Source organism: Poromitra crassiceps, assembly GCF_964638095.1.
Source record: "Poromitra crassiceps genome assembly, chromosome: 3".
NCBI classification, from domain to species: domain Eukaryota; kingdom Metazoa; phylum Chordata; class Actinopteri; order Beryciformes; family Melamphaidae; genus Poromitra; species Poromitra crassiceps.
Window position 1 is genome coordinate 25,119,641 of NC_139625.1, and position 24,426 is coordinate 25,144,066.

Genomic DNA, 24,426 nt, shown 5'->3' on the forward strand with positions numbered 1-24,426 from the left:
CAAGATCACATTCGATCTAGAAGACATCAGCAGTGACACCAGCTATGAAACCACCTTACCTCTCCAAGTACAGGTTAGTGGTGTTGGCTGTAGGTGAGACGGTGGCCCTGTATATAGTACATGTAGTCAATTGAATGTAGTCACTCATTTACTGAACAATTACTCGGTATAGCAAACTACCAAGATTTGGACCCACCTGATAGAATGTAGTGTACTACTATATCTTTTTAAACTACTATATCTTTTTCATTTTTTCAAAGGTATTTTGATCTAAAGGCTTAAATGCTTGAAATGTGTTTCTTAGATATATAAACAGTGAAGTTGATGCCTATGTATCATTTTCTTTCCAAAGCCTTTGCTTTTCCATCAAGGCAAAAGGCGGTTGCTTATCTAAAATAAACTATTGCTTGTGTGATCACTGCATAATTCAGTTTGTGATATTTCATAGTTTTGATGTATTCACTATTATTCTAAAATGTGGAAAATGGTTAAAGAAAGAAAAGAAAACTTTTGGGTCCAAACTGGTACAGTAGTGTATATGCTATGTGTGTAAATATGCCCCCACAAACAGAACCCCCTGTGCTGTTTGTAGGTGAAATCAGTTGTGGTGGTTCCACCTCCCCAGCCCAGGCGTAACCGGACTGCCAAGAGCCAAAGGTACTGAACAGACCTCCATCCCCTCTAGAGGGAGCAGTATGACCACATCAGGCACGATGTGCAAGTTGTGGCCATGGCTTAGTACAGTTATTTTCAAAGTCTTGAGACTGTGGACCTCCCCTCAGAGAAAGCTTGGAAAAAGCCCCCACCCATTGTTTACTTACTTAGTTTCGCTCAATTCCGATGCCTATGGGACCATTATGTTATTCGATCCGATAGACACTCAACAATTGAGCCAAGATAGATCTCCTTTTGATCACTAATGTAATATTTTTTCACTTCCATTAACTGAGCTTTCCCCTGAAACTGTTTGGAGGCCCGCCTCCCACTTTGAAAACCTGGCTTTATAGTTATCTCTAGGTGAAGCCATATCTTTGTTTTGTAAAATTTTCATATACTTATCTATCTGAGTTTCCTGGCTCATCAGTGTTCATCTGACTCGATTTATTGGGTAATTGTTTCAGCTACACAAGTCTATTTGAGGCTAGGTATGGGGCCGATCCAATATCGGTATCGGGTGCTGATATTGGCACTAATTCACGAATCGCATTGGATCGGAATCTGATTTTTTTTTTTTTTTTTTTTTTTTTGCAATTCCAGCGCAGGCCGTAATTTGCCTATGTATAATTGTATCCTTCTTTGCCTTGTATATTTTCTTAATTTTGTCTGCTTTTTGCAAGGTATATTTAAAAAAAAATCTTTAATTGGCCAAATCTTTGCCTATATTGTATATTCAAGAACAATATTGGTATCGGCATAATATCGGTATCGGCAGATATCCAAATTCAGGTATCGGAATCGGATCGGAAATGAAAAAATGTGGATTGGTGCATCCCTATTTGAGGCCATGTTGCTGGCATGTTGTCTTGTGCTCGAGGGCTGTGTGTATTTTTGTATAGAGGTTGTGTCTGTTCCAGGCCAGTGATCTTTGACATGGAGGAGGACTGGCAGCGCGAGAGACAGCTTTATGTGGACTCAGTCACCAGACACCTGAGAGAGTCTCCAGGTCAAGCAGGTATGAAGCTAAACTCGACAATAATAATACACTGCAGATGTGAGAATGTGAGTTTGTTGAGTGCACTGCACTACTAGATATTCACTGACCAGCAGTGGAAGGTTATGTATATCTGCCATAAGCATTTAATGGCCCATTTCCACCTCTGGTATTAGCGGCCCCACCCAGCTCGACTTGCTTTTTTGTCTCATTCCACCAATCAAAAACCTGGACAGCCCGGGTTGAGTCGTGCTAGTTTTGATCCCTGCTTTGTTGAGGTTCCAGCCGGTACCATACGGTGACGTGAAAACACTGCAGACGACTGATTGGTCAGGCAGAATCGTGTCTACTGTGTCTGGATACTTCCTGTCAATGCTGGATACCAGTTTAGTGGGACTTACCTTATCTTTTGTTATTTCCATCAGTCTTTTGTGTTGCTGCCTTTGGCTCTGGTGAAATAAAATCGATCTCCTTGCTCAGCCTTAACATGACGGTGGTTTTCAATTGTTTTGAGAGAGAAAAAGTCTGTTGCTCGGGAAGCCCTTGGAGTTGTGTGTTACGTCTGGCTCCGCTAGGCGGAGGCGGGGGTTTAGCGAAGCTGCGGTCTTGCCTGGTGAGTGGCCGCCGGGGTGGTGGCTTTCCTTCTCCCCGTAGCGTAACCCCCATCCCCTGCGCCACGCATGCATGTAAATAACAACAGATTGATGTCCATTCTCATAGCCGATGGTCTCATTGCCCATGTAGGTCATATAGAGGCACCAGTATTTCATAACCAGTTTAAAAGTTCCATGTATGGATTTAATTTGAATGTTATTAATGGCCTCAGGCTATGGGCGGAGGGCAGATATGCGGTCGCTATGACGAGTCAGGTGTGGGCGGAGGCGAGTAAACTTGCTGTGGAAGCAAATTTTATATATCAGGTAGAGACGAGTAAGACCAGGTCGAGTAGAGCCGTACTGTGCTGTTATACAGTATGTGGTGGAAATGAGCCATAAGTTGTTTGGTTCAGTGTGTCAGTGCTGATTGTTTGTTATCCATTGGGGTGTGTATGAAGTATAATTCAAAAACTATGCTATTCTCAGAAGAAAAAGTGTACAGAAGTGTGTGTCAAATTTGGTCTCACCAGACAAAAAACTACACATCAATCAAATAAATTGCTGCGAAATCAAATGAGCTACTGTAGCTGTTTCCATTCCAACCATGCTGCAATAACTCCCACCCTTCTGGATACTCTTCATTTACTTCATGTGCACTTGCTGTCTTTGAGATGGAAGCACATTATGTGATGAAGCCCTAATGTGTCAAAATGTGTACTTGGACATTGGCAGTTAAAATCATGCAAAAATGTCTCAAAAGGCTATCAATTGTAATCAGTGTTGGGCAAGTTACTTTCAAAATATAAAATACTACATATTACTAGTTACTTTCATTTGAAAGTAATAAGTTACTTTACAATATTACTGTGTGTGTGTGTGTAGAGTAACTCGTTACTTATGACACTACCTTTGCATTACTTTCACCAAAATAATTGCAGTAGTAATCGCCGCCCCGGAACCATCCTGAAAAATAATTTCAACCCTCTTGAAGTCAGTGTAAATGGTCCAAAATTCTAAATGTTATAATTTTCCTTTGTTATTGTCATCTATAGTGGATATTTGCATAAAAACACACAGTTTGATTAGGAATGATTGTATCTTTATTTAAATATGTGCTTTGATTAAAAAAAATGTAACTAATTTGTAACTTGAGTTACCTGACAAAGTAACTGGTATAATATTACTGAAATCCTACAAGTAATACGTTATATTACAGAGTTACTGCTAAAAGTAATTATATTACATGTAATATATTACCTTTGTAATGAGTTACCCCCAACACTGATTGTAATGAGTAATATCTACTCCAGCAGTCCGTTAGACTGAAGTCTGTAGTGCTGCCCGGAGGCCATTGCTGTAATTACAAATGTGTGATTTCTCAGCCTTGCTTAAATGAAGTGTGTATTTGTTTTGTGAAGATGTGATGAGCGAGCTGCATAAGCTGATGACCCACATGTCGAACCAGGGACCAAGCACTGATGGCGTCCAATGGCAGCATCCCTCTGACCTCACCCGCAGGTAGTGGTACATCCTCTCGGTGGCTTTTCTTTATGCTTTGTGGAATTGTTCATGAAAAGCAGTCTTGATTCAGTTAGAATCCTCTGCTCAGGATGCTGTATGTGCTTCCTTTCAGAAACTACCAAAGACGTTTCGGAAACATGACTCCCAGGTACACTCTGGACCAATGGCAGGCCAAGAACCTCATTTCCCACAAGCGCTTTGCCAAGGTGCCAAAGGTGTTTGAGAGGAGTCCACTTCCTGAAAAGAGATAGAGGTGAAGTTCACTAAGGTTTTTGAGAAGAGTCCACTTCCTGAATAGAGAGACAGGTGAAGTTCACTAGATGCTGTATTTCATGCAGTGGCAGCACTTAAGCTATTGACTTGAACAACCTGGAACTTCTCTCGCTGTGCTTTTTCTAAAGTTTTTCAATGTTTGCAGTTTTGCACTGATTTAATAAGAATGTTTTCTGTGTGTAAATGTTTTTCTTGAACTTTGAATGTGGAATTTAATGCATGTTTTCTAAATGTTTATACTGGGTTTGAATGCTCCTTTCAAAGCATGCTTTGTAGCACTTATGCTGAATTTAACAGTTATGTTTGATTTCAAGTATGCATGTTTTAATGTTGCCAAGAATATAGATGTATTCCTTTTGTGTATTTGCACAGTTGAGATTTTGCTCCTTTGTTTTGAGTAGAAAACAAACTTGTTTGCCACTGTTGTGCTTTCAGCACTTTTGTTCAGATTTAAACACTGAGCCCAGGGCGCTTTTTTTTTATACCTGCAATGCCTTCATGGTCCACCAGGGTGCCACAGACCACCAGTTAAACCCTAAACCCCTGGTATCTGGAAAAGCAAGTGCCATTTATTATGTACATGCTCACAAACCTCTGGGGCTTTTTGTAAGCAGGCGGCAGGCTGGTAGTCATGTTTTTGAATGATCAATTATCTCCATGCTTTATTGGTGGTAGACACTAGACATTCTTTAGCTTTCTGAGCTACTGTACAGCTTCATCTCAACTCTTCACTCGGTCTCATTAAACCCATACAGTATGAGGCGGGTGAGAAGCTCTCAGTCCCTAGTGAGGTGTTTGTTTGTGTGGGGGCTCATGATTAGCTGCCCATGATAAAGCCTAGTTAGCCTATACAGCTTCCTATACACACCACAGTTTCAGTTTGTACCCCCCCCCCCCCCCCCCCCAAATTCATATTTTGTGCACCTTTCTCAGCTCATCCTGTTACGACTGTGCGCAGTATTATTTTGAGTAGCATGTAGTAGAGTCGAAGGCTGGCAGAAGTGAAATGCTGGCTGCACCCAGGGAGGAGCACACACAGGTCTTATCAGGTCTTATCCATTGAATAATGCAGGCTGTTAAGTCATCCCTTCTCCACAGATACTCGGGCAGTCTGTCCCTGGCTAGCCATCCATAAGCTAAAGCTAGCGTGTGTGTCAGTGAAAGGCCTCGTGACACGCTCAAACCACCGGGCACGTGTGTGCAGTAGAGCCGCCGCAGGGCCTCTACACCTTCAAACAACTGTTGCCCCTCCAGAGTCAGACGAGCAATATGTTCCAGCAGTGTGAATGCTCAGATCATCCTTATGTTCCAGCAGTGTGAATGCTCAGATCATCCTTCCAGGTCTGTGGATCATTTAAAAACAAGTTGCACTGCCAAAAACAAAAAACTTGCGCGTCTGAGAGATGGAAAGCCATATGTCAACTGTTGTAAAATTCCCCACACTTCATCTGTCTAGCTCAGTCAAGCGATCAAGACAAAGATTGGTCTTGTATCGAGGCTTACGTCTGAGAGACAAATGTAAACGTAATCTAGTGCGGGGAATTGAGTAAGATTAAAGCCATTTGTTTGAGTCCCATTGATTTTGGAGTCCTTGGGAATCCAGGCACGTTTTCTTACACAGGTTGCTGACTCCACATTCAATGCAGGAGCCTGAAACCCTGTTGTTGAGCAAATGTTTCATGAGGATGAATGAGTCGCTCAGTCAGAACTCCATACCAGCCCAATAAGCCCAGCCCAGGGATATTGCAGGTGCCTTTTTGATGGAGGAACGTCTGACAGTTGAAGCCTGGTGAAGTCTTGAGATCCACATACATTATTCACCAAGGAAAAAGCAGGTCTTCCCGGAGTCTGTAAAACTCACTTTTCAAGACTCAATATGTCATTTCAGTAGCCTGATTTTGTGCTTTATACATTTCAGATGGTCTTATTATTTTGTTTTCAATTTCATCAGCTTATTGTTCTTGGTTAGCCAGGTATCCAGACCCATAATCGCAGTTGTTTGTTACACTCTTCATATGGAAGGATTGGTTTGGGCTGGTTAGCAGACTGGTTCTTGGGTCACAATTGAGCACAAACACAGAGCTTTGTGGAAAACATGAGATATGTTTTATTTGATTGAAGCATACACAAGTAAGCATACACTATGTTCCAAGTTGTGTCACCTTGTGCATAATAGTTGAACCATGCTAGCCCTCGTTAAGCACTGTCTGCTGTACACTTTAAACATGATGGCGCTAATAATAAAGCAGTTCCTGTTTTCTAAACCATGCTTCTTTGTGGATTTCATTGCTAGAGTCCAAGAACCCATAGTGAAATAGGCCAACTCCTCTGCATTCTCAGACGAGTTAGCCAATGTCTTTTGTTTTCATTAAGGCCCAGTGCCAGCTTAGTGTCTCATCACAAAGGAGTCCACGTACATTACCGCTGCCAAGCACATCTTCAAACAAGGCATAAATGTCTGGCGCTTCTCACACTCAAGTTTCTCACAGTCTTCAAAAGTGTGGCTTGCCACCACAGGGCCATAGTGGAATGTAGAGTTCTTACAGTCGTCACCATATGTCGAGTGTTAAGAAAAAAGTTGGCCAGTCCTCATTTTTGCATTCCTGCTCTATGGTGGAAACCTCAATATTGGGTGGATATCCTCAGGGCCCAGGGGTTTTCAAAGTGGGAGGCGGGGGGGGGCTCCAAACTGTTTCAGGTGAGGCTCAGTGAATGGAAGTGAAAAAATATTACATTCGTTATCAAAAGGAGATCACATAAAATAGCCTCAATGTGTGTGATTTGGTCAAAGAGATCAGAGATACATTTAGTTTTGGGGAATTTTACTTTTTCAGAAACAAATCAATGCCTTCAGACATATTTTTTTAAATTGTCTGAAGCTATCTCATCTCAAATGTTGAGATCAAATAAATAAAATCAAATGACATAATCCTGATCCCATAGGCATCCAGGAAATTAGTTTAGCTAGTTGACTGAAGGGAGGCCCATAGCATCCGACTTTGAAAACCCCTGCTCTATAGCCTACCTATAAACTTGGATCTTAAATGATCATTTTATATTCTCATAGAAGCTGTAGATCTCCATGTACACTATATGGTTGATGAAGCAAACTTCACTGTAGAGGTATGAGGTATGCAATGTGCAGACATAACGTTCCCCCTCCCTCCCATGTTAGTCCAGATACCATCAGTCATGTTCCCCACCAGGCTGAGGCTGCTGGAATCTGGTCCCTGTGTGAGAAGTTGCTGAAGCACATTGTTGCTTTGATGCAGAAAAACCACAACCGTTAACAGCAAAGTTGGACTACAGCCTGACCACATTAGCCCTACATTTATGAGAACATTTAAATTAGTAATAAAGAATACAATATTTACAGTGGCAACGGAGAGTGTGTCATGATCCAAAACTGGTGTGATACACCCAATTTAGAGTTAACTTTATTGAGATTAGGCCTTCAGTCAGTGGGTGACAGCTTAAAAAGTATATTTTCTGTGTTGCCTTCACTCCTTTAAGCAACTTTGAAAGGGGGGAATAAAAAATGCCTATAGGGATTGCCATTGAGAGAGATATTACAGTCAAACTAAAAACATGGCCCAGTTCAAAGAAATCATCCAGGGAGACAATCATTATCTGTTACTGTGTGGATGGAAGGCCATTGATTATAGAGCCAGCCACCGGTGCAGCGGTCCCGGGGAAAAATGGCTTCAACCTTCAGCGCCAAACTTTTCAGCGAAGTGCTGATCACTCCGGGTAATGCAGCAGAACCATTGCTCTGGGACTTCAACGAGTTTGTCCCGGCAGCGGCCATACGTCTGTGTTAATCACAATCTTACCCCCCCTCCCCTTCCAACTCTGCTTTAAACCAAGCCACTCTTGTCACTGACACGAATCAGTGCTTATAGGAGGAGTGGAATCTTGAGTTCTTCCACTCTTTCTCATTAAGAGTGGAAGTGGAGAGAGGAAAGAGAGAGAGAGGGAGGGAGTGATACAAGCCTGCCATTGCATTAGTCATCATTCTACCCACTCCTCTCAAGCGTAACCCTCGCTGCTCTCTAACTGCCTTTGCTGCCTCTCTCTCTCCTAACTGCCTGTGCTGCCTCTCTCTCTCTCTCCTAACTGCCTTTGCTGCCTCTCTCTCCTAACTGCCTTTACTGCCTCTCTCTCCTAACTGCCTTTGCTGCCTCTCTCTCTCCTAACTGCCTTTGCTGCCTCTCTCTCTCTCTCTCTCTCCTAACTGCCTTTGCTGCCTGCCTCTCTCTCCTAACTGCCTTTGCTGCCTCTCTCTCCTAACTGCCTTTACTGCCTCTCTCTCTCCTAACTGCCTTTGCTGCCTCTCTCTCTCCTAACTGCCTTTGCTGCCTCTCTCTCTCTCTCTCTCTCTCCTAACTGCCTTTGCTGCCTGCCTCTCTCTCCTAACTGCCTTTGCTGCCTCTCTCTCCTAACTGCCTTTGCTGCCTCTCCTAACTGCATTTGCTGCCTCTCTCTCTCTCCTAACTGCCTTTGTTGCCTCTCTCTTTCTCTCCTAACTGCCTTTGCTGCCTCTCTCTCTCTCTCTCTCTCTCTCTCCTACCTGCCTTTGCTGCCCCTCTCTCTCTCCTAACTGCCTTTGCTGCCTCTCTCTCTCTCTCTCCTAACTGCATTTGCTGCCTCTCTCTCTCTCCTAACTGCCTTTGCTGCCTCTCTCTCTCCTAACTGCCGTTGCTGCCTCTCTCTCTCTCTCCTAACTGCCTTTGCTGCCTCTCCCTCTGCCCCCACATCCTCAAGGCTACACACCATGGCACGGAGCTGGGACCGGTTGTGATCCTTGGTGGACAATACAAAACACCCGCTGCCCTTCACCGTTTTCCTCCTCAAAAAATATTTTTATATTTTCTTATTGCACATAAACAGCACAATGACATAATGTGACAGAAACACATAACAGTAGAGAAGTGCTATAAAGAACATCTGAAGGTCTCTTAGATAGCAGGACTTTTATAGTGCCCTAAAACAAACACTTCCACCTAAACTCTCACCAGCAGTGGCACCCTTTTACATCAAGGGGGATGTTTCCATACATTTTCCACATTTGCGCCGTCATATTTGATACACAGCATTCTAAAACTGACACCACTAGACAAAAAAAGAAAAGAAATATAAAATGTATTTACACATTGAAATGTCATGCCCAGGAGCTTTTCTAGAAACATTACAGTCAACCATCTCTTCTAAATCTGTGGAGACTTACCTCTCAACCTGTTCTGTAAAGTGTCATTATAATTTGCAAACAGACATTTGAATATCGCCCAAAAGGCAAAGAATATGAAAAAGTGAGATACTGGGCCTTTGATGTTCCATCCTATCAAATAAAATGGATTTAATTATTTTAAGGCAGTACTATTGTGTTTGAATCAGCCCTCAAAAACATGTGTTTCGTTCCTATTTGATTAAGCTATATCCCATTCCCACCACAGCCAACTCACTGGATTGGTGGGAACGGGCGGTTTGGCCCATTGAGAAGCTGCACAGTAAAAGTCTTCTTACAATATACAGGGCACAGTATGGCAACGTTGGATGCCTTCACAATGCATGTAGCCTCTGTGACATGGAGTTTCAGCGCAAATGTTGCCTTTGAGTTGAAGATAAGTCTTGATTAAAGCCCTTCTGTCTGGGTGACATCTGTTGAGAATGTCAAAAGGGAAGTCTGAGGGTTTCAACTCAAAAACCCGCTCCAGCCTCTCCTTCTGCAAGGTTACAAGACCTTTCATTGAAAGTTCAGGAAAAAGATCACCTGGAGATGTTTTATTCCTCAATATCCACGTAGTTCGCCCTCAATTGTAGTGTATTGAGCCGTCCAAACAAGTGCATGCTGGGAGGTCGAGTTTTGGTGGATAGATGATGACGGTGGCTACTTTCTTACTGGTTACTTTACCCCCCCCCTCCCCCCCCAGATGAGTCCTTGTGACCTTGCTTCATTGAGGGCTGTTATTGCTGACATAAGGGGTCTCTTTACTTTCCACAGAGACAAGTCCACTTCTCCATAGACCATAGAGTCCAGCCCCTTTAGAAGAGCATTTCATCAGTTGAATGCACTCTATCATGGCAGTTCTGTCTTCTCCTCAAATGCTTGAAAATTCATCACTCCAAGGAGAAAGAGACAAGGAAATAATAAAGGGCTCACCTCGTGGAATGTAAAGTTACAGATATCTAGAGATAACAAAAGCGTGAAAGAAGTTAGAAGACCATGTAAAAAGGCAAATGAGATGATTTCAAACTTGGCTTCACTCTGTGTTGAGATCGCCTTTCGCTATCTGCTATCAACGTTTATAAGCTTTGACATCTCTGGCAAAACTGGATGATTCAACCCTAGTGGTGGTGGAGTCAGTGGTCGTTGCCCCGGCTTGAGCGCAGCTCATCTCGGAAATGTCTCCTAAATGAGCTAAGTGGATCCCCGAGGACGACAAATAGTCTCTGCCTGAAGAACATCTACAAAAAAAGGGTACCAGAACAGTGTTGGTCTAGTGGCACCATGTCAAAAATCAAGACAAGAAAATACTGTAGACTGATACACTACCAGGATGATGATACACCAAACAAGAGCAACTGTAGAAAAATGTGTATGATTACAACGGGATGTTATGAAGAAAATGGATCTCGCTGCCCAGCAATCTGCTGACCCAGAAATGGGAAACGGGCTGGGTTGATAACGCACTGAGAGCTGGAGAGAAGAACGAGGCGATGGGAGGGAGAGAAGGAGAAGGAATGAGCCTCTGTCTCTGTTTATCAGCCTCAGCCCCGGGGGCTTGTTTATCTGCTGTCTCTCTGCAGCTGAAGCCATTTGGCCCTTATCTCCGTCTGCCCCGTGGTCCTGATTAATCGCCGTGGAGGCCGCTGAACCCTCGCCACAGAGTCTCCACTGTGGACTCTGCTGTTGGGCCGGGCCCCGAGCTCCCGGAGTCCAGCCATTTCGCTTCAGCGCCGGGCCCGGTGCCGCACCCAGAGTCCCGGCCGCATCCCGACAAACAGATGGGCGTTAAAAGGGGCCTTTGTTTCTGCGAGAACACAAAGTGTTTTGGGGTAAAAGAGAGGCGTCCTGACTATCACACCTCAATGATGTTGACAGATGGCGTCCGATTGTTGTTGTTGTTGTTCTTGGGGAACTGCAGAAGGAAAGAGGGAGATGACAGCTATGAGAAAGATGGAGTTCTAATCGGAATCGTACAATAAACTGGCATTCTGTAATGAGCATGACGATGCCTGGGTCCTTAGATGTTTTACTGGTGTTTTCAGCAAGAGAGTGAAGCAATAGAAGATATGTTTTGTTGATTTTTCTTTTTCATTCAGACTTGGTCAGATTGGTTCTGCATAGCAAATGGACATGATATGGCACTATGACATTATGAGCTCTCTGTGCATTACCCTAAAGAGAACCTATGATAAGCCATGACTGTAGCATGTTGAATCTTGGAAATTCATGCACAAAAATGGCAGCGTTTAGCCCTATCATGAGGTGTGTATGGGGTGCCGGTGGAGAAAGTCTAGAAGTGGCCGGGACCATTCACCTGGCCGGCGCCGCTGGGTGGGGGAGGGACCCGGGGGTGGGAGGAGGGGGTGGGTTATACCTTACTGCGCAACAGCCCCCCCGTCGGGTGCTCAGGAGTGCTGCACTCTGAGGAGTTTTTGGCTTTGTCCTTGTTGTTGTTGGGCTCGTTGTCTTTGATGATGTCATACTGGCGGCAGAAGAGAGCGATCACGCCTGTGGGGGCGAGACAGCACACACCCATTACTTTCTTTATCTATCTATATACATTTGGCAATGTGGGCAATCTCTGTTCTCTGTTCTGTGTTTCTCTGTCTGTTTCAATTTCTTGTGCCGGCCACAGCTATGCCGTTTTACATGCGATCGGGCTGAAACTTTCAGGAGGTGTAAAGCACACCCGTGCGTGCGGGTGACCTGACGGAGCCAGATTTTTTAATTAGGTGATTGCCCTAATTACCTATGTCATCAGTGATGATGTCATCAGTGATGCCATTAGTGACGTCATGAATAGACATTGTGACATCATTGTGACATCACTGATGATGTCATCAGTGACACACACACACACACACACACACACACACACGAGAGAGACTGAGGGAGAGGGAGAGAGAGGAGAGGAAGAGAAACTGAGGGAGAGGGAGAGAGGGGGGAAGACTGAGGCAGAGAGAGAGAGAGAGAGACGAGACATTGCATAAGCGCCAATAGGGCAGGCGAGGCCGCGCAGCAGCAGAGCTGCAGGGCGGGCAAGAAATCGAGCGCGAGATGCCTAGTTGTACACAAGCTCAAATACAAAGGTAACAAATACTATAGACAGTAAAATAAGATAAAAAACAACAATGACAAGACAAAAAAAGAATCACATTTTACAAGTTACAGTGCCAGAGTTTATGTTACATGCAGCATGTCAAGTTCACTTAATGTCCCTGGAAACCAAAATCCACAAAAACCTTCTAACTATTAAATTTAGGGTCTTATGTGAGTAATTGTGTGAGAAACTAGGAGACATTAGTTTCAACCCAAAGCCCCAAAATAACCACTTTTCTACAAGGTCTGGATTTCCACTTCCTCATTGAAGAGAGCAGTGCGCGAGGTGCTAAACTGAATCACGTCATAAGATTTGGCCAATCACAGCGCTCGCTCAGGGTCTGTCTGTCTCCCTCCCGCCAGAGCCGTACCTCCCGCTCTGTGTGTCTGTGTATGCTGCCTGCTCTCTCTCTCTCTCTCTCTCTCTCTCTCTCTCTGTCACATGCGCGCACGCACGCACACACACACAGTAGCGCTGTGCAATCACAGCGGGGCAGTCTCTCTTCCTCTCTGTCAATATGCGCGAAGCAACGAGCGAACACACACACACACACACACACTCCATCTCTCTTTCCTTCTCTCTCCTCTCTCTCTCCATTTCCCTCCCTCTCTCGCTCTCTCTCTCTCGGAGGAGGAGCTGCAGTCCTGGCTGCACGCACGCACACGGGACACGCCCACACAGTCCGCGGGAGAAAAGAGAGTCTAAAATCTAATTGATTCTCATGACTTTTGTCATGACTGTCAAACCTAAATTCATATACTTTGCGAAGTTCATCATCGTTCAAATTTGGCTGGTGGCTTATTAACAGGTTCCTGTGATGTGATGAACTCAAAATGCTAAATAATAAAAGATTATTTCTGGTTTCCAGGGACTTTAATAACTTTAAGGTAGTTCAGTCCTCACCTGCCCACATGATAAGTACCACCACGATGATGATGAGCTCCCCCGCCCTCAGCTGGGTGGTCTGGCCCACCTCCTCCATGCTCGGTTCGTCTGTTGGGGGCAAGGGCACAGCATGTTTGACACTCATGTTTGACAATACAGTAATGCCACACTCCATCCGGAGTTGACCACGTTCCAGTATAATAGTCAGGAAACCAGCCAGGGTTAGCTCTAACCAGATTAGCCAATGTTAGCAATAACAGTTAACAACGCATTACATGGTATGTTGCGCATACCAACACCGTAGCAACATGTCCACAGATCTGCGTTTACAACTGATTTACTGAGACACAAATAAGACAGAAGTGCTAATAAACAGTGCATATTACTACAGCTTTCACTACTGTTAAAGCGTGGACTGAAGAAATTGGTAACCCTTTATTTTACGGGTCCCTACAGTAACTACATATGAACTACTATGAACAATGTAATTACTGTGTAGCTAATTACATTGATGTCCATGTCTAATTACAAATAGTTCAAATGTAGTTACATATGAACTATTTGTAATTAGACATGAACACCATTATGTAGTTTCATGGTACCAGACCTGTAAAATGGAGTGAGTCTATTCAACTGTAGTTCATATGTAGTTACATGGTACTGGACCTGTAAAGAAGCTACAGCCTGGGACAGAGATTGCTAAAACCCAGTGGTGGATTCGAACCACTGAAGTTCTGATTGCAAAGCATGCAGCTTTAACCACTCAGCCACAACGTAATTACACCAATGTAATTACTGTGTTCATGTCTAATTACAAATAGTTCATACAGTATGTAACTACTATGTAATTAGACATGATACATCAATGTAAATGCACAGTAATTACATTGGTGTTCATATGTAGTTCATACCTGTATGTAGTCCTGTAAAATAAAGGGTTACCAAGAAATTTGCCCCAGGCACCTTTATCCATCTGTGTGTGTGTGTGTGTGTATGTGTGTGTGTGTGTGTGTGTGTGTGTGTGTGTGTGTGTGTGTGTGTGTGTGTGGATGCAGTAAGTCAGGTAGTTAAGGGGAGGTGTGTGCACTTGACACCCCTTATTATGGAAGCTGATCTCTCTATTCCTCCCATATCTCATAAATGCTGGCTGTCAGCAAGAACCGCCTCACTATGTGCTTGTTAGCGTGAGACCCCCCCCCCACCCGACACACACACACACACACACAGAGCAAAGGAGCAGTATTTTTGCGTGAACCCAATTAGGCCCACTTGGTGGAGTCAAAAGATCATAAGGAGGCAGAACATGAAGAGAATATTGAAGGCTGCAGCTGGGCCACCGGGGATCTCTCCATGTTGGAGAGAGATGGAGATATGTGGGGATGAAAAATAATGAATCACAGCAGTCAGGACTGATTCAGACCAGCTTTGATAGAACTCAGTCATCATCTTTGTTGAACGGGCATCCGCAAAGATGTGGAAGAGAGGACAGTTTAGTGTGTGAACGGGGACGTCTGCTAGAGTAGAGGTAAAAGCACTTGTCTACCACCGCGGAGACCCAGGTTCAATTCCAGGTAGTGGTACGGCTTGGTCAGATGTTCCTACAGACACAATTGGTCGTGTCTGCGAGTCGGGTGCCTGTTCAGGGGGAGGGGAACTGGGGGTAATAGTGTGATCCTGCCACGCGCTACAGTACGTCCTGCCGGTGAAACCCCTCCCTGTCAGGTGAAAAGAAGGCGACTGCACGTGTATCGGAGGAAGCATGTGCTAGTCTGTGGCTCTCCCCAGATTGGCAGAGGGGGTGGAACAACGACTGGAACAGCAGGGGGAATTGGACAAGTACAATTGGGAGAAAATGGGAGGAAAAGTCAGAAAAACCTGATCAAAAGAAAAAGGTTTAGTATGTGCATGCGTTTCTGCTCAGTATGACAACATAATGAGCGTACACACGCCTGTGCATTTTCCCTGTAGTGTTCATCAAACAAAGCAAACAGCAACTACGGTATTTCTTATACTGCTGCTCCACGCTGTGGGAATCTGGCTGGATCTAAAGTTCACTGCAGCGTGAAGAACCCCCCTATCCCTTTATTAGAGGCAGTCTGTGACATTTGGAGGGCCGTGTGCAGCAGAAAGCCCACGCTCCACAGAAAGCCCACGCTCCAGTAGCTTTTAGCAACAAGCAATTCTGCAGATCGATCGGCCTCTGTTGCCCAGTATTAACAAATCAAAGTGCAACAGCCCAAGGCCCCTGACACTGTTTCCAGCCAGCCTCCCTGGGGCTAATTGGTCGGCTGTAGCGTCACTGATGAACATTGACCAATCCCTGGACACGGAGCTGATTCCCTCACCGGGTGAGACGGGGCACAGTGAAGCTGAAGCTTTCTGAATTGCCAGCTTTAAAGTTGCGCTTTCTTTCAAGATTTTGGGCATTGAATTATTTTTAATAATGCCATCTTAAATTCAGTGGGATAAGAAAAAATAAATAAAGAAACTCTGTGAAAGAAATTTCTGCTGCGGAAAGCTTGACATCATAAAACATCACAGAACAGCATTTTGCCATTTTGCTGCTTTCAAAATCTGATGTGGTGGCATACTAGGGTGTCAAACATTCGGCCCGGGGGCCAGAACTGGCCCGCTCAAGGGTCCAATCTGGCCCACAGGATGACTTTGCCAAGTGTGAAAATTGCACTGAGAAGTTCTTCAATCCAATTTTTCAAGCTCAGGAGTTACGATGCACTTGTGAGGCTAAGCCCTTGTTCACACAGGACGCTGAACGTAGCAGAGCTGAAGCTTGAGGCAGGCACAAGCTGAACTGACGCCTAAAGGTCCTTACACATCGGGAGCGTTGTTTTCGTGCAATTAATTCGCACGTCAATAATATTTTCTGAACCTATATCAGTCAATGCAACTATGCATACCAAAGGTGAAGCTGAGTGTTATTGCGGCATTTATATTTTCGGACCAAGGTTGATTTTTCAGAAATTCGCTTCTGATGTGTACACATCTGTTGCTGTGATTGACAGGTGGGTCAAAATTCGCATCGCAATTTCGTGCTGTATATTTGCATTGCTCTTGGTGTGTAAGAGCCTTAACCGTTCACACAAGAAGCCTTCTCTTTTCCTCTCAGCGCCTCCTCGGCGTGCCTTGAACCCGCCCACAACTCCCATTGACTTCACGCCTGGCAGCTTCAAGCTTCATGCGTCACGCTTGGAAAATAGGACTGAATCCTGAAGATCGCTTGAGCAAGGCGTGAGCGTGGCTTCAGCGTGACACGCGCGCGAGTGGTGTGAACGGCCTCGCCTGTTAACAAGGACACCTGAATGAAACTTGTGGGTTCAGCGTAGGGTGAGCTTAGGTTGAGCGTTGCTTCGGCATATGGTGTAAGAGGTGCCAGGTTTCAGGAGCAAGTTAAATAGCCTAGTAAGTAGCCACATGTTTTCTGTATTCTTCACTAAATGGTAAACTATTTCCATTGCCCTAGAGAATATAGAGAAGAATTGAAAATGTTTGCTGTTAATTGTAATGCAAAATTTACACTGGGCCATATCTTACACCCAAGTGCAAGGGCAAATCTTTGCTAGTTTCTAGGACTCCCCAAATCTCCCTATTTTTCTTTGAATTACCACTGTACTGGGTCGGTACATCAAAGGATATGTTTCAGCGGCCCAGTGGTCATTAAAAGGGGAATTTTGAGTGCTAGAAACTAGCAAAGATTTGCCCTTGCACTTGGGTGTAAGATATGGCCCAGTAATGTTAGAGTTGATATGACAGGCTTATGGTAGCTGAGATAACCCTATGTGAAACTGTGTTCTTAAAATGTACCTGTAGGGCTAATTCTTTACACTGAAATAAATGGGAAAATTTGGAGGTGTTGTTATTTATTGGTTATAATTATGCATTGCTTTTCTTTGTCTGGCCCACTTGAGACCAAACTATGTATGTGTATTTTTATCTTTATCTAACGTTTCCCTTTTACGCCCTTTTGTGTGTTTGTGTAACCCTGTGTGTGGTGCAGAGTGAGAGGTCTTGACTGTGAGAGATCTTTGATGCCAGACAGGTGACATCAATCAGCAGTGATTGGCCGGCCAGGAGCTAATGGGGACCTGGTTCCCGTGTGCATTTTATGTTGCAGCCTGACCCTAGACCAGTCCAGGTCGTAACACTAGGCTACTAGTAGTTGGGTCAGATTATGTAGCCTTTTAGTAAAATGGTGCTTGCAATAGAGTATGTATTTCATGTTATTGAGCCAAAAGATGCCAACGAGCAACAAAATAACAGACGTCCTTGCAAAGGAGCGATTCCCACGAGACAAACTGAATCTTTAAGTTTCCTGCAGGCATCACCATGGGATTCTTCCCTGGTCTTCCGTGTAGAGTTACTTCCACTTGAATGGCCAGACAGTGTCAAGAAAAATCCAGGAATAGTTTTACTCGTCCTTTAGGAGGTTGGAGCCCTGAGGCATGTCATTTTGGGGGAGATATCCTACAGAATATTAATGCAGCGCTGCTCTAACATGTCCAATTCCTATGTGAAACCAGAAAGCTATAACTAACATGTCCAATTCCTATGTGAAACCAGAAAGCTTTAACTAACATATCCAATTCCTATGTGAAACCAGAAAGCTATAGCTAACATGTGCAATTCCTATGTGAAACCAGAATTCCTATGTGAAACCAGAAAGCTTTAACTAACATATCCAATTCCTATGTGAAACCAGAAAGCTATAACTAACATATCCAATTCCTATGTGAAACCAGAATTCCTATGTGAAACCAGAAAGCTTTAACTAACACATCCAATTCCTATGTGAAACCAGAATTCCTATATGAAACCAGAAAGCTATAACTAACATATCCAATTCCTATGTGAAACCAGAATTCCTATATGAAACCAGAAAGCTTTAACTAACACATCCAATTCCTATGTGAAACCAGAAAGCTATAACTAACATATCCAATTCCTATGTGAAACCAGAATTCCTATGTGAAACCAGAAAGCTTTAACTAACACATCCAATTCCTATGTGAAACCAGAATTCCTATATGAAACCAGAAAGCTATAACTAACATATCCAATTCCTATGTGAAACCAGAATTCCTATATGAAACCAGAAAGCTTTAACTAACATATCCAATTCCTATGTGAAACCAGAAAGCTTTAACTAACATACGGTATCCAATTCCTATGTGAAACCAGAAAGCTATAACTAACATGTGCAATTCCTATATGAAACCAGAAAACTTAACATGTGCAATTCCTATATGAAACCAGGATGGGAAAAAACAAAAGGAGGCAGAGAATATCTGTTTTTTCATTCTGGTTTTTCTGGATATTCCTACGGACGCAGACAGAGGAAGTTTGGGTGCAAGGAAGAGACCACTGTTTGTGTTTGTTTTCTGGTGTCTGGTTTAAATGGTTTGCCCTGAAAACTAATTGTGTACATACATGTCAGTGGATGCAGGCAGATATATTTGGGTAGAGTCTTTTCAAGTCTGGGAGCAATCTGTCAGTTTGACAATGGAGTGTAATTGGATTTGTCATTTTGCCTTATTGCAGCTTCCCTCTCTGTCAGTCAGTCTCTCTGTCTCCCACCTCCTTCTCTCTCAGTCTCTTGTGTTGTGCACACTTTTTGCTGTCTCTCCCCTCCCCCCATCTCTCCCGCTTCCTTTGATCTTCTGAAGCAAATTGTGACTTGTGAATTGAGGAGAGGACTACTCTGAGATTTCAGACTCATTTCACAGAGATCAGTGTGATATGGAGGATGGTGAAAACCTCCCCTCGCTTCCCGGGACTGTCATATTAATGAAGAGAATGGGCTAAACCAGTCAGAGTAACAGGTCTTTGTGGCAGCTCTGTCTCTCTCACTTTCTCTCTTCTCTATATAATTCTTTACATCAGTTTTCTCTTTTTGTCTCATTTTGTTAATCGATCCAGTTTTGATCTGATACACAATGAGAGCACAGCTGCTAATTCCAACATAACAATATCGCCACCTCAATTTGCATTTATGAAGTCTGGTTTATTAAAGTTTTTTTTTTCCCTGGGAGGTTTTCCTTGTGTGCATTTACATTTAGAGCGACTCTGTGTGAGTCAAGCCTGGGGGCGAGTGCCATAGGTTAGGCTGTAGAATAGCTAGATTGTCTTGCTCAAATCTGCTCTTATACCCTGTGTTTTTACACTATGCTTGTCTTTTAATAAGTTTGTTCAATTTTGTTCATTGATTGTGTTTAGTTAGATCTAGCTAGACACATTCTCTGCAAAGTCCTCAGAGACTTGCTTGTGATTTAGGGCTATATAAATAAACAAACTTGAAATTGAATGTTGTCTGGCCATAGAATATATTGTGTATTATCAAACTGGATGGGATTTATGAGCAGGCAATGCTATGCTGAATTAGATTCATCACTTTAATCCGTCAGCAGTCTGTGTGGGTCTGAAGTAGTGCAGAAATTAAAGTGATTAGTGAGAAAACTTAATATAAAACAATATTTTTTGTAATGACAACACACAAAAAGCACAATATATCCTTACAGGATTACCATCCTGATCCCAATTACTGTCATACTGGTTTAGAGCAATAAGTAGCTTTACTTTGACAGTGTCGTGGATACTGACCACTTTCAAAACCAGATTGAGAGGCTAGCCTTTCATCTGATGAATGAAAAAGCCTGACTTTAAGAACATCTGCTCATGTTTCAGTCGGTCAGCAAATGGTTTCCTCACACACACACACACACACACACACACACACACACACACACACACACACACACACACACACTCTTGCGCAGTGGATCTTTCAGTCGGTCGTCAAAAGGTTTAGATAGAACATCTGCTCGTCTTTCAGTCGGTCGTCAGAAGGTCTCCTGGTGGACAGAGTAGCTACTGTAATTAAACAGACATCCTTGAACAGGCAGCGTAAATGAGAAAGTTGTCGTCTGGCGTGACGCTAAACTGTGAATGTGTTGGATGCGAGTGAAGGATCATTAATCACAGAGCTGCCGTCTGTGGAGATGTGTTGGGGAAATGTGTGCATGGTGGGAGACATGTCGGCGAGTGGGGAGGCGTTTGCTGCTTGCTGGTGATAGGGACATTCACTGTTACAGCGTGTCTGTTACAATCCTGCTGTGCTGTGGAGGGCGATGCTTCCTCTTAAAGCTCCCATGGAGTCAAAACAAACATTCAGCAAGGCGTCAACTGCATTTGACTGGACGCCATTTAGAGAGTGGACAGTGGCGCGTCCAGGCCATTTCGACTGGGCTGGCACAGGTGGGGTACAGACTCAAGCAAAGGTGGCACTGAGTGTGGCATTTAAGAAGGATGTAGACACGTTTCCACTTGCCAAAATGTAGCCTAAATTTGGAGCGTTATGACATGGTTGGTAGCAATGGATGCCTTATGTCTCCTAGTTTAATATGGTTCCAGTATCCTCACCCTAGCTTTAAAAATGAGCCCACTACAGCCTCTGAAAGACAGTCATGTTGGCCACAGATGCCATCATCCTCAGGATTTTGGGGTGGCACCTGGGGTGGCCAATCAGATTTCAGGGGGGGCAGTGCCACCCCTGGCCACTCCCTAGAAATGCCCCTGAGAGTGGAGGCTCGCCTTCTGGGATGCAGCACTGGCCTGCTCACTTTTAGGAAGCGTATAATTTTTTCTGATGATGTAATTACCTCTCTCTTTAAATATCTTTGTCTCACTCTCTGTGTGTGTGTGTGTGTATGTGTGTGTGTGTGTGTGTGTGTGTGTGTGTGTGTGTGTGTGTGTGTGTGTGTGATGGTGCATGTAAGCACATCTGTTTATTTTGTGCATGTTGGAGCTGCTATTCTGTCTTCTATTGGCTTGTGTGTGTGTGTGTGTGTGTGTGTGTGTGTGTGTGTGTGTGTGTGTGTGTGTGTGTGTGTGTGTGTGCGTGTGCGCATGTGTGTGTGTGTGTGTGTGTGTGTGTGTGTGTGTGTGTGTGTGTGTGTGTGTGCGTGAGAGAGAAAGAGAGAGGTCGAGAAGAAGAACAACAACAAGGGAGGAAATGACAGCTTTTCATGATTTTTTTAACAAAGCCACCAATTTGAAATTTACTTTCAATATGAATCATGATAAAATTGAATTCCTCAATATCATTGTCATACTAGAACGACCTGGATATACAGTATGCCTCCGCCAATAAGTGAGCAATCAACATCCATGTCTGTCCAGACTTTGACATTTCAGCCAAATGTGAAGAAATTCTGTCAAGGTGTTACTGAGATATGACGTTACCAAGCATGAAAATGGTGTTCGTGAGGTCACAGTGACCTTGACCTTTGACCACCAAAATGTAATCAGTTCATCCTTGAGTCCAAGTGGACATTTAAGGCAAATTAGATAAGAATTCCGCAAAGGCGTTCCCGAGATATCACGTTAACAAGCATGAAACGAATGGTGGTGATGTCACAGTAACCTTGAACTTTGACCACCCAAATGTAATCAGTTCATCCTTGAGTCCAAGTGGACGTTTGAGGCAAATTTGAAGAAATTACATCAAGGCGTTCCTGAGATATCGCCTTAACGAGCTTGAGAATGGCATTTGTGAGGTCACAGTGACCTTAACTTTTGTCCTTTTACTACCAAATTCTAATTAGTTCTTCATCCTTGAGTCCAAGTCGACGTTTGATCCAAATTGGAAGAAGAGCTTGGAAAGAAGGTTCGTGAGGTCACAGTGACCTTGAACTTTTACCTTTAACCACCAAAATCTAGTCCGTTCATCCTTGAGTCCAAGTGGAGGTTTGAGGCAAATTTGATGAAATTCCGTCAAGGAATTCCTGAGATATCGTGTTAACAAGCATGAAACGAGCGGTCGTGAGGTCACAGTGACCTTGAACTTTGACCTTTAACCACCAAAATCGAATCAGTTCATCCTTGAGTCCAAGTGGACGTTTGAGGCAAATTCGAAGAAATTCCATCAAGGTGTTACTGAGATATCACGCTAACAAGCTTGAAAATGGCGTTCAAGAGGTCACAGTGACCTTAGTCTCAACGCCAGACCCATGAGAGTTCTTACGCTGATACACTACGTTACTGCATGCTGCCGAGCTCTCTCTGGGTCTGGGACACTTTCCCTCAGAGAGCTGGTGGCGTTCCTGAGATATGGCGTTAACGAACTTGGGAATGGCATTCGTGAGGTCACAGTGACTTTGAACTTTGACCTACGTACCTACGTACCCTCTCCTCTCCTCTCCTCTCCTCTCCTCTCCTCTCCTCTCCTCTCCTCTCCTCTCCTCTGCTCTCCTCTCCTCTCCCCTCCGCGCCTCTCTTCTCCTCTCTTCTCCTCTCCTCTCCTCTCCCCTCCTCTCCCCTCCGCGCCTCTCTTCTCCTCTCTTCTCCTCTCCTCTCCTCTCCTCTCCCCTCCTCTCCCCTCCCCTCCTCTCCTCTCTCCCCTCCCCTCCCCTCCCCTCCCCTCCCCTCCCCTCCCCTCCCCTCCCCTCCCCTCCCCTCCTCTCCTCTCTCCCCTCCCCTCCCCTCCCCTCCCCTCCTCTCTCCCCTCCCCCTCCCCTCCCCTCCCCTCCCCTCCCCTCCCCTCCCCTCCCCTCCCCTCCCCTCCCCTCCTCTCCTCTCTCCCCTCCCCTCCCCTCCCCTCCCCTCCTCTCCTCTCTCCCCTCCCCTCCCCTCCCCTCCCCTCCTCTCTCCCCTCCCCTCCCCTCCCCTTCCCTCAGAGTTTTGCTTTACCATGGAGAAATCACAGAGAGGGCGCCGGGGGAGCATGCAGGGAGAGGCACGTCAATACACACTGAAGTGAACACCCCTTCGGCCATTTTCTTCCAGCATTGTTGTCAGTGGAGGCGAGCTTCAGGAGCACTGCAATGTGAAATTTAATTTCACGCTTTGTGTGCCCATTGATTTTTATTGGTCCTTAGATGAAATCAATCAAGAAATTGTCAAAAGGCCAAGCCCCCCCCCCCCTCCCCTCTGTATTTATTCTCTTGAAAAAGAGTGAAACGAGTGCACCCAGGTAATGCAACGGTAGACTCCCTGCCTACCAACACAAGAGTCGCAGGTTTGTGCTCCGTGTTGCTCCAAACAGGCACAATTGGCCGTGTCTGTGGGTGGGAAGCCTCCTCTGGTCGGTCCTGTTTGGGGGGGAGGGGAACTGGGGGGAATAGTGTGATCCTCACATGTGCTACGTCCTGCTGGTGAAGCTCTTCGTGAAAAAGAAGTGGCTGGCCCATCTATCGGAGGAGGCATGTGCTGCTAGTCTACAACTCTCCCCCGATCAGCAGAGGGGGTGTTGCAGCATGACAGAGAGAATTGGCCGAGTACGGGAATAGGGGGGGGGGGGGGTGGGCGGGGGGGGGATGGGGGTGTTGGATGAGGGCTTCCAGAACTTCCAGTAAGTGCTCATATTCACGTGGCTGTGTTGGTGCTCTGGCTTACCTTCACTCTTGGAGGCCTGGGTCTCGGCTTCCTTGGGCGTTCGGAAGCGCAGCGGCTCGCTGGGCGGGCTCGGCCCCAACATGCTGATGGACTGCACGTGCACGATGTAGTCGGTTTCCTCCTCCAGGTCCCATAGTACGCAGGAACGTGTGGTGGTGGTGTTGACTTCCTGGATGAACCGCAGCATACGCACGTCTTTCTTCTGTCAGGGTGGGGGGGGGGGGGAGGCGACAGGAGGATTTAGAAAGAGAGCAGGCATTTTGCAGCCTGGTCGCCAGGGTAAAATGTTGGCATTGTACGTTTCTACAATTCACAGATGTCATGTTTCTGAACCAAGGATACGTTGTATATCACATTTCTAGATACGTGTATATCGACGTTATACACGTCATAATTATACAGTAAGCTGCTACTGAAGTGGCCAGTAAGGGTGTTGTTGTGGCCGGGGAGTGCGTAAACACCAGTGGGCAAGCTTGGACCTTTCCACCTGAAGTCCAGGAAGTGCTCCTGAAGGCTGTAGTTCCTTGAATGGCCACTTGGGGCTGGGTGCAGTAGGCATTCACCCCATGTTAAAATCCCTGACTTTGTAACAGGATTAAACATGTTTCCTTTTCATAACAACTTTAGTTTTTTTTTATATATAACTCGCCCGTTTCAAGTAAAATAGAGAATAGAAAAGGGAGTGATTGACAGGTTGCTTGTCCAGTGATCACGCAACTTGCCGATCATGGACAAATAGCAGGCGGAGCTGCGGCTCTAGGAAACCCCC

At 44.9% G+C, this 24,426-nt stretch overlaps 1 protein-coding gene across 1 annotated transcript; it reads right to left on the bottom strand.

Moving 5' to 3' along the window:
* Nucleotides 1–11,636: 11,636 nt before the first annotated feature.
* fndc5a (fibronectin type III domain containing 5a) lies at nucleotides 11,637–23,844 on the bottom strand (the record flags this gene model as incomplete). The annotated part of the gene is made up of 3 exons (XM_083633440.1): nucleotides 11,637–11,776; nucleotides 13,272–13,361; nucleotides 23,658–23,844. 3 exons carry the CDS (start codon nucleotides 23,842–23,844, stop codon nucleotides 11,637–11,639), a joined length of 417 nt encoding a protein of 138 aa, XP_083489566.1.
* Between the last annotated feature and the right edge of the window lie 582 nt (nucleotides 23,845–24,426).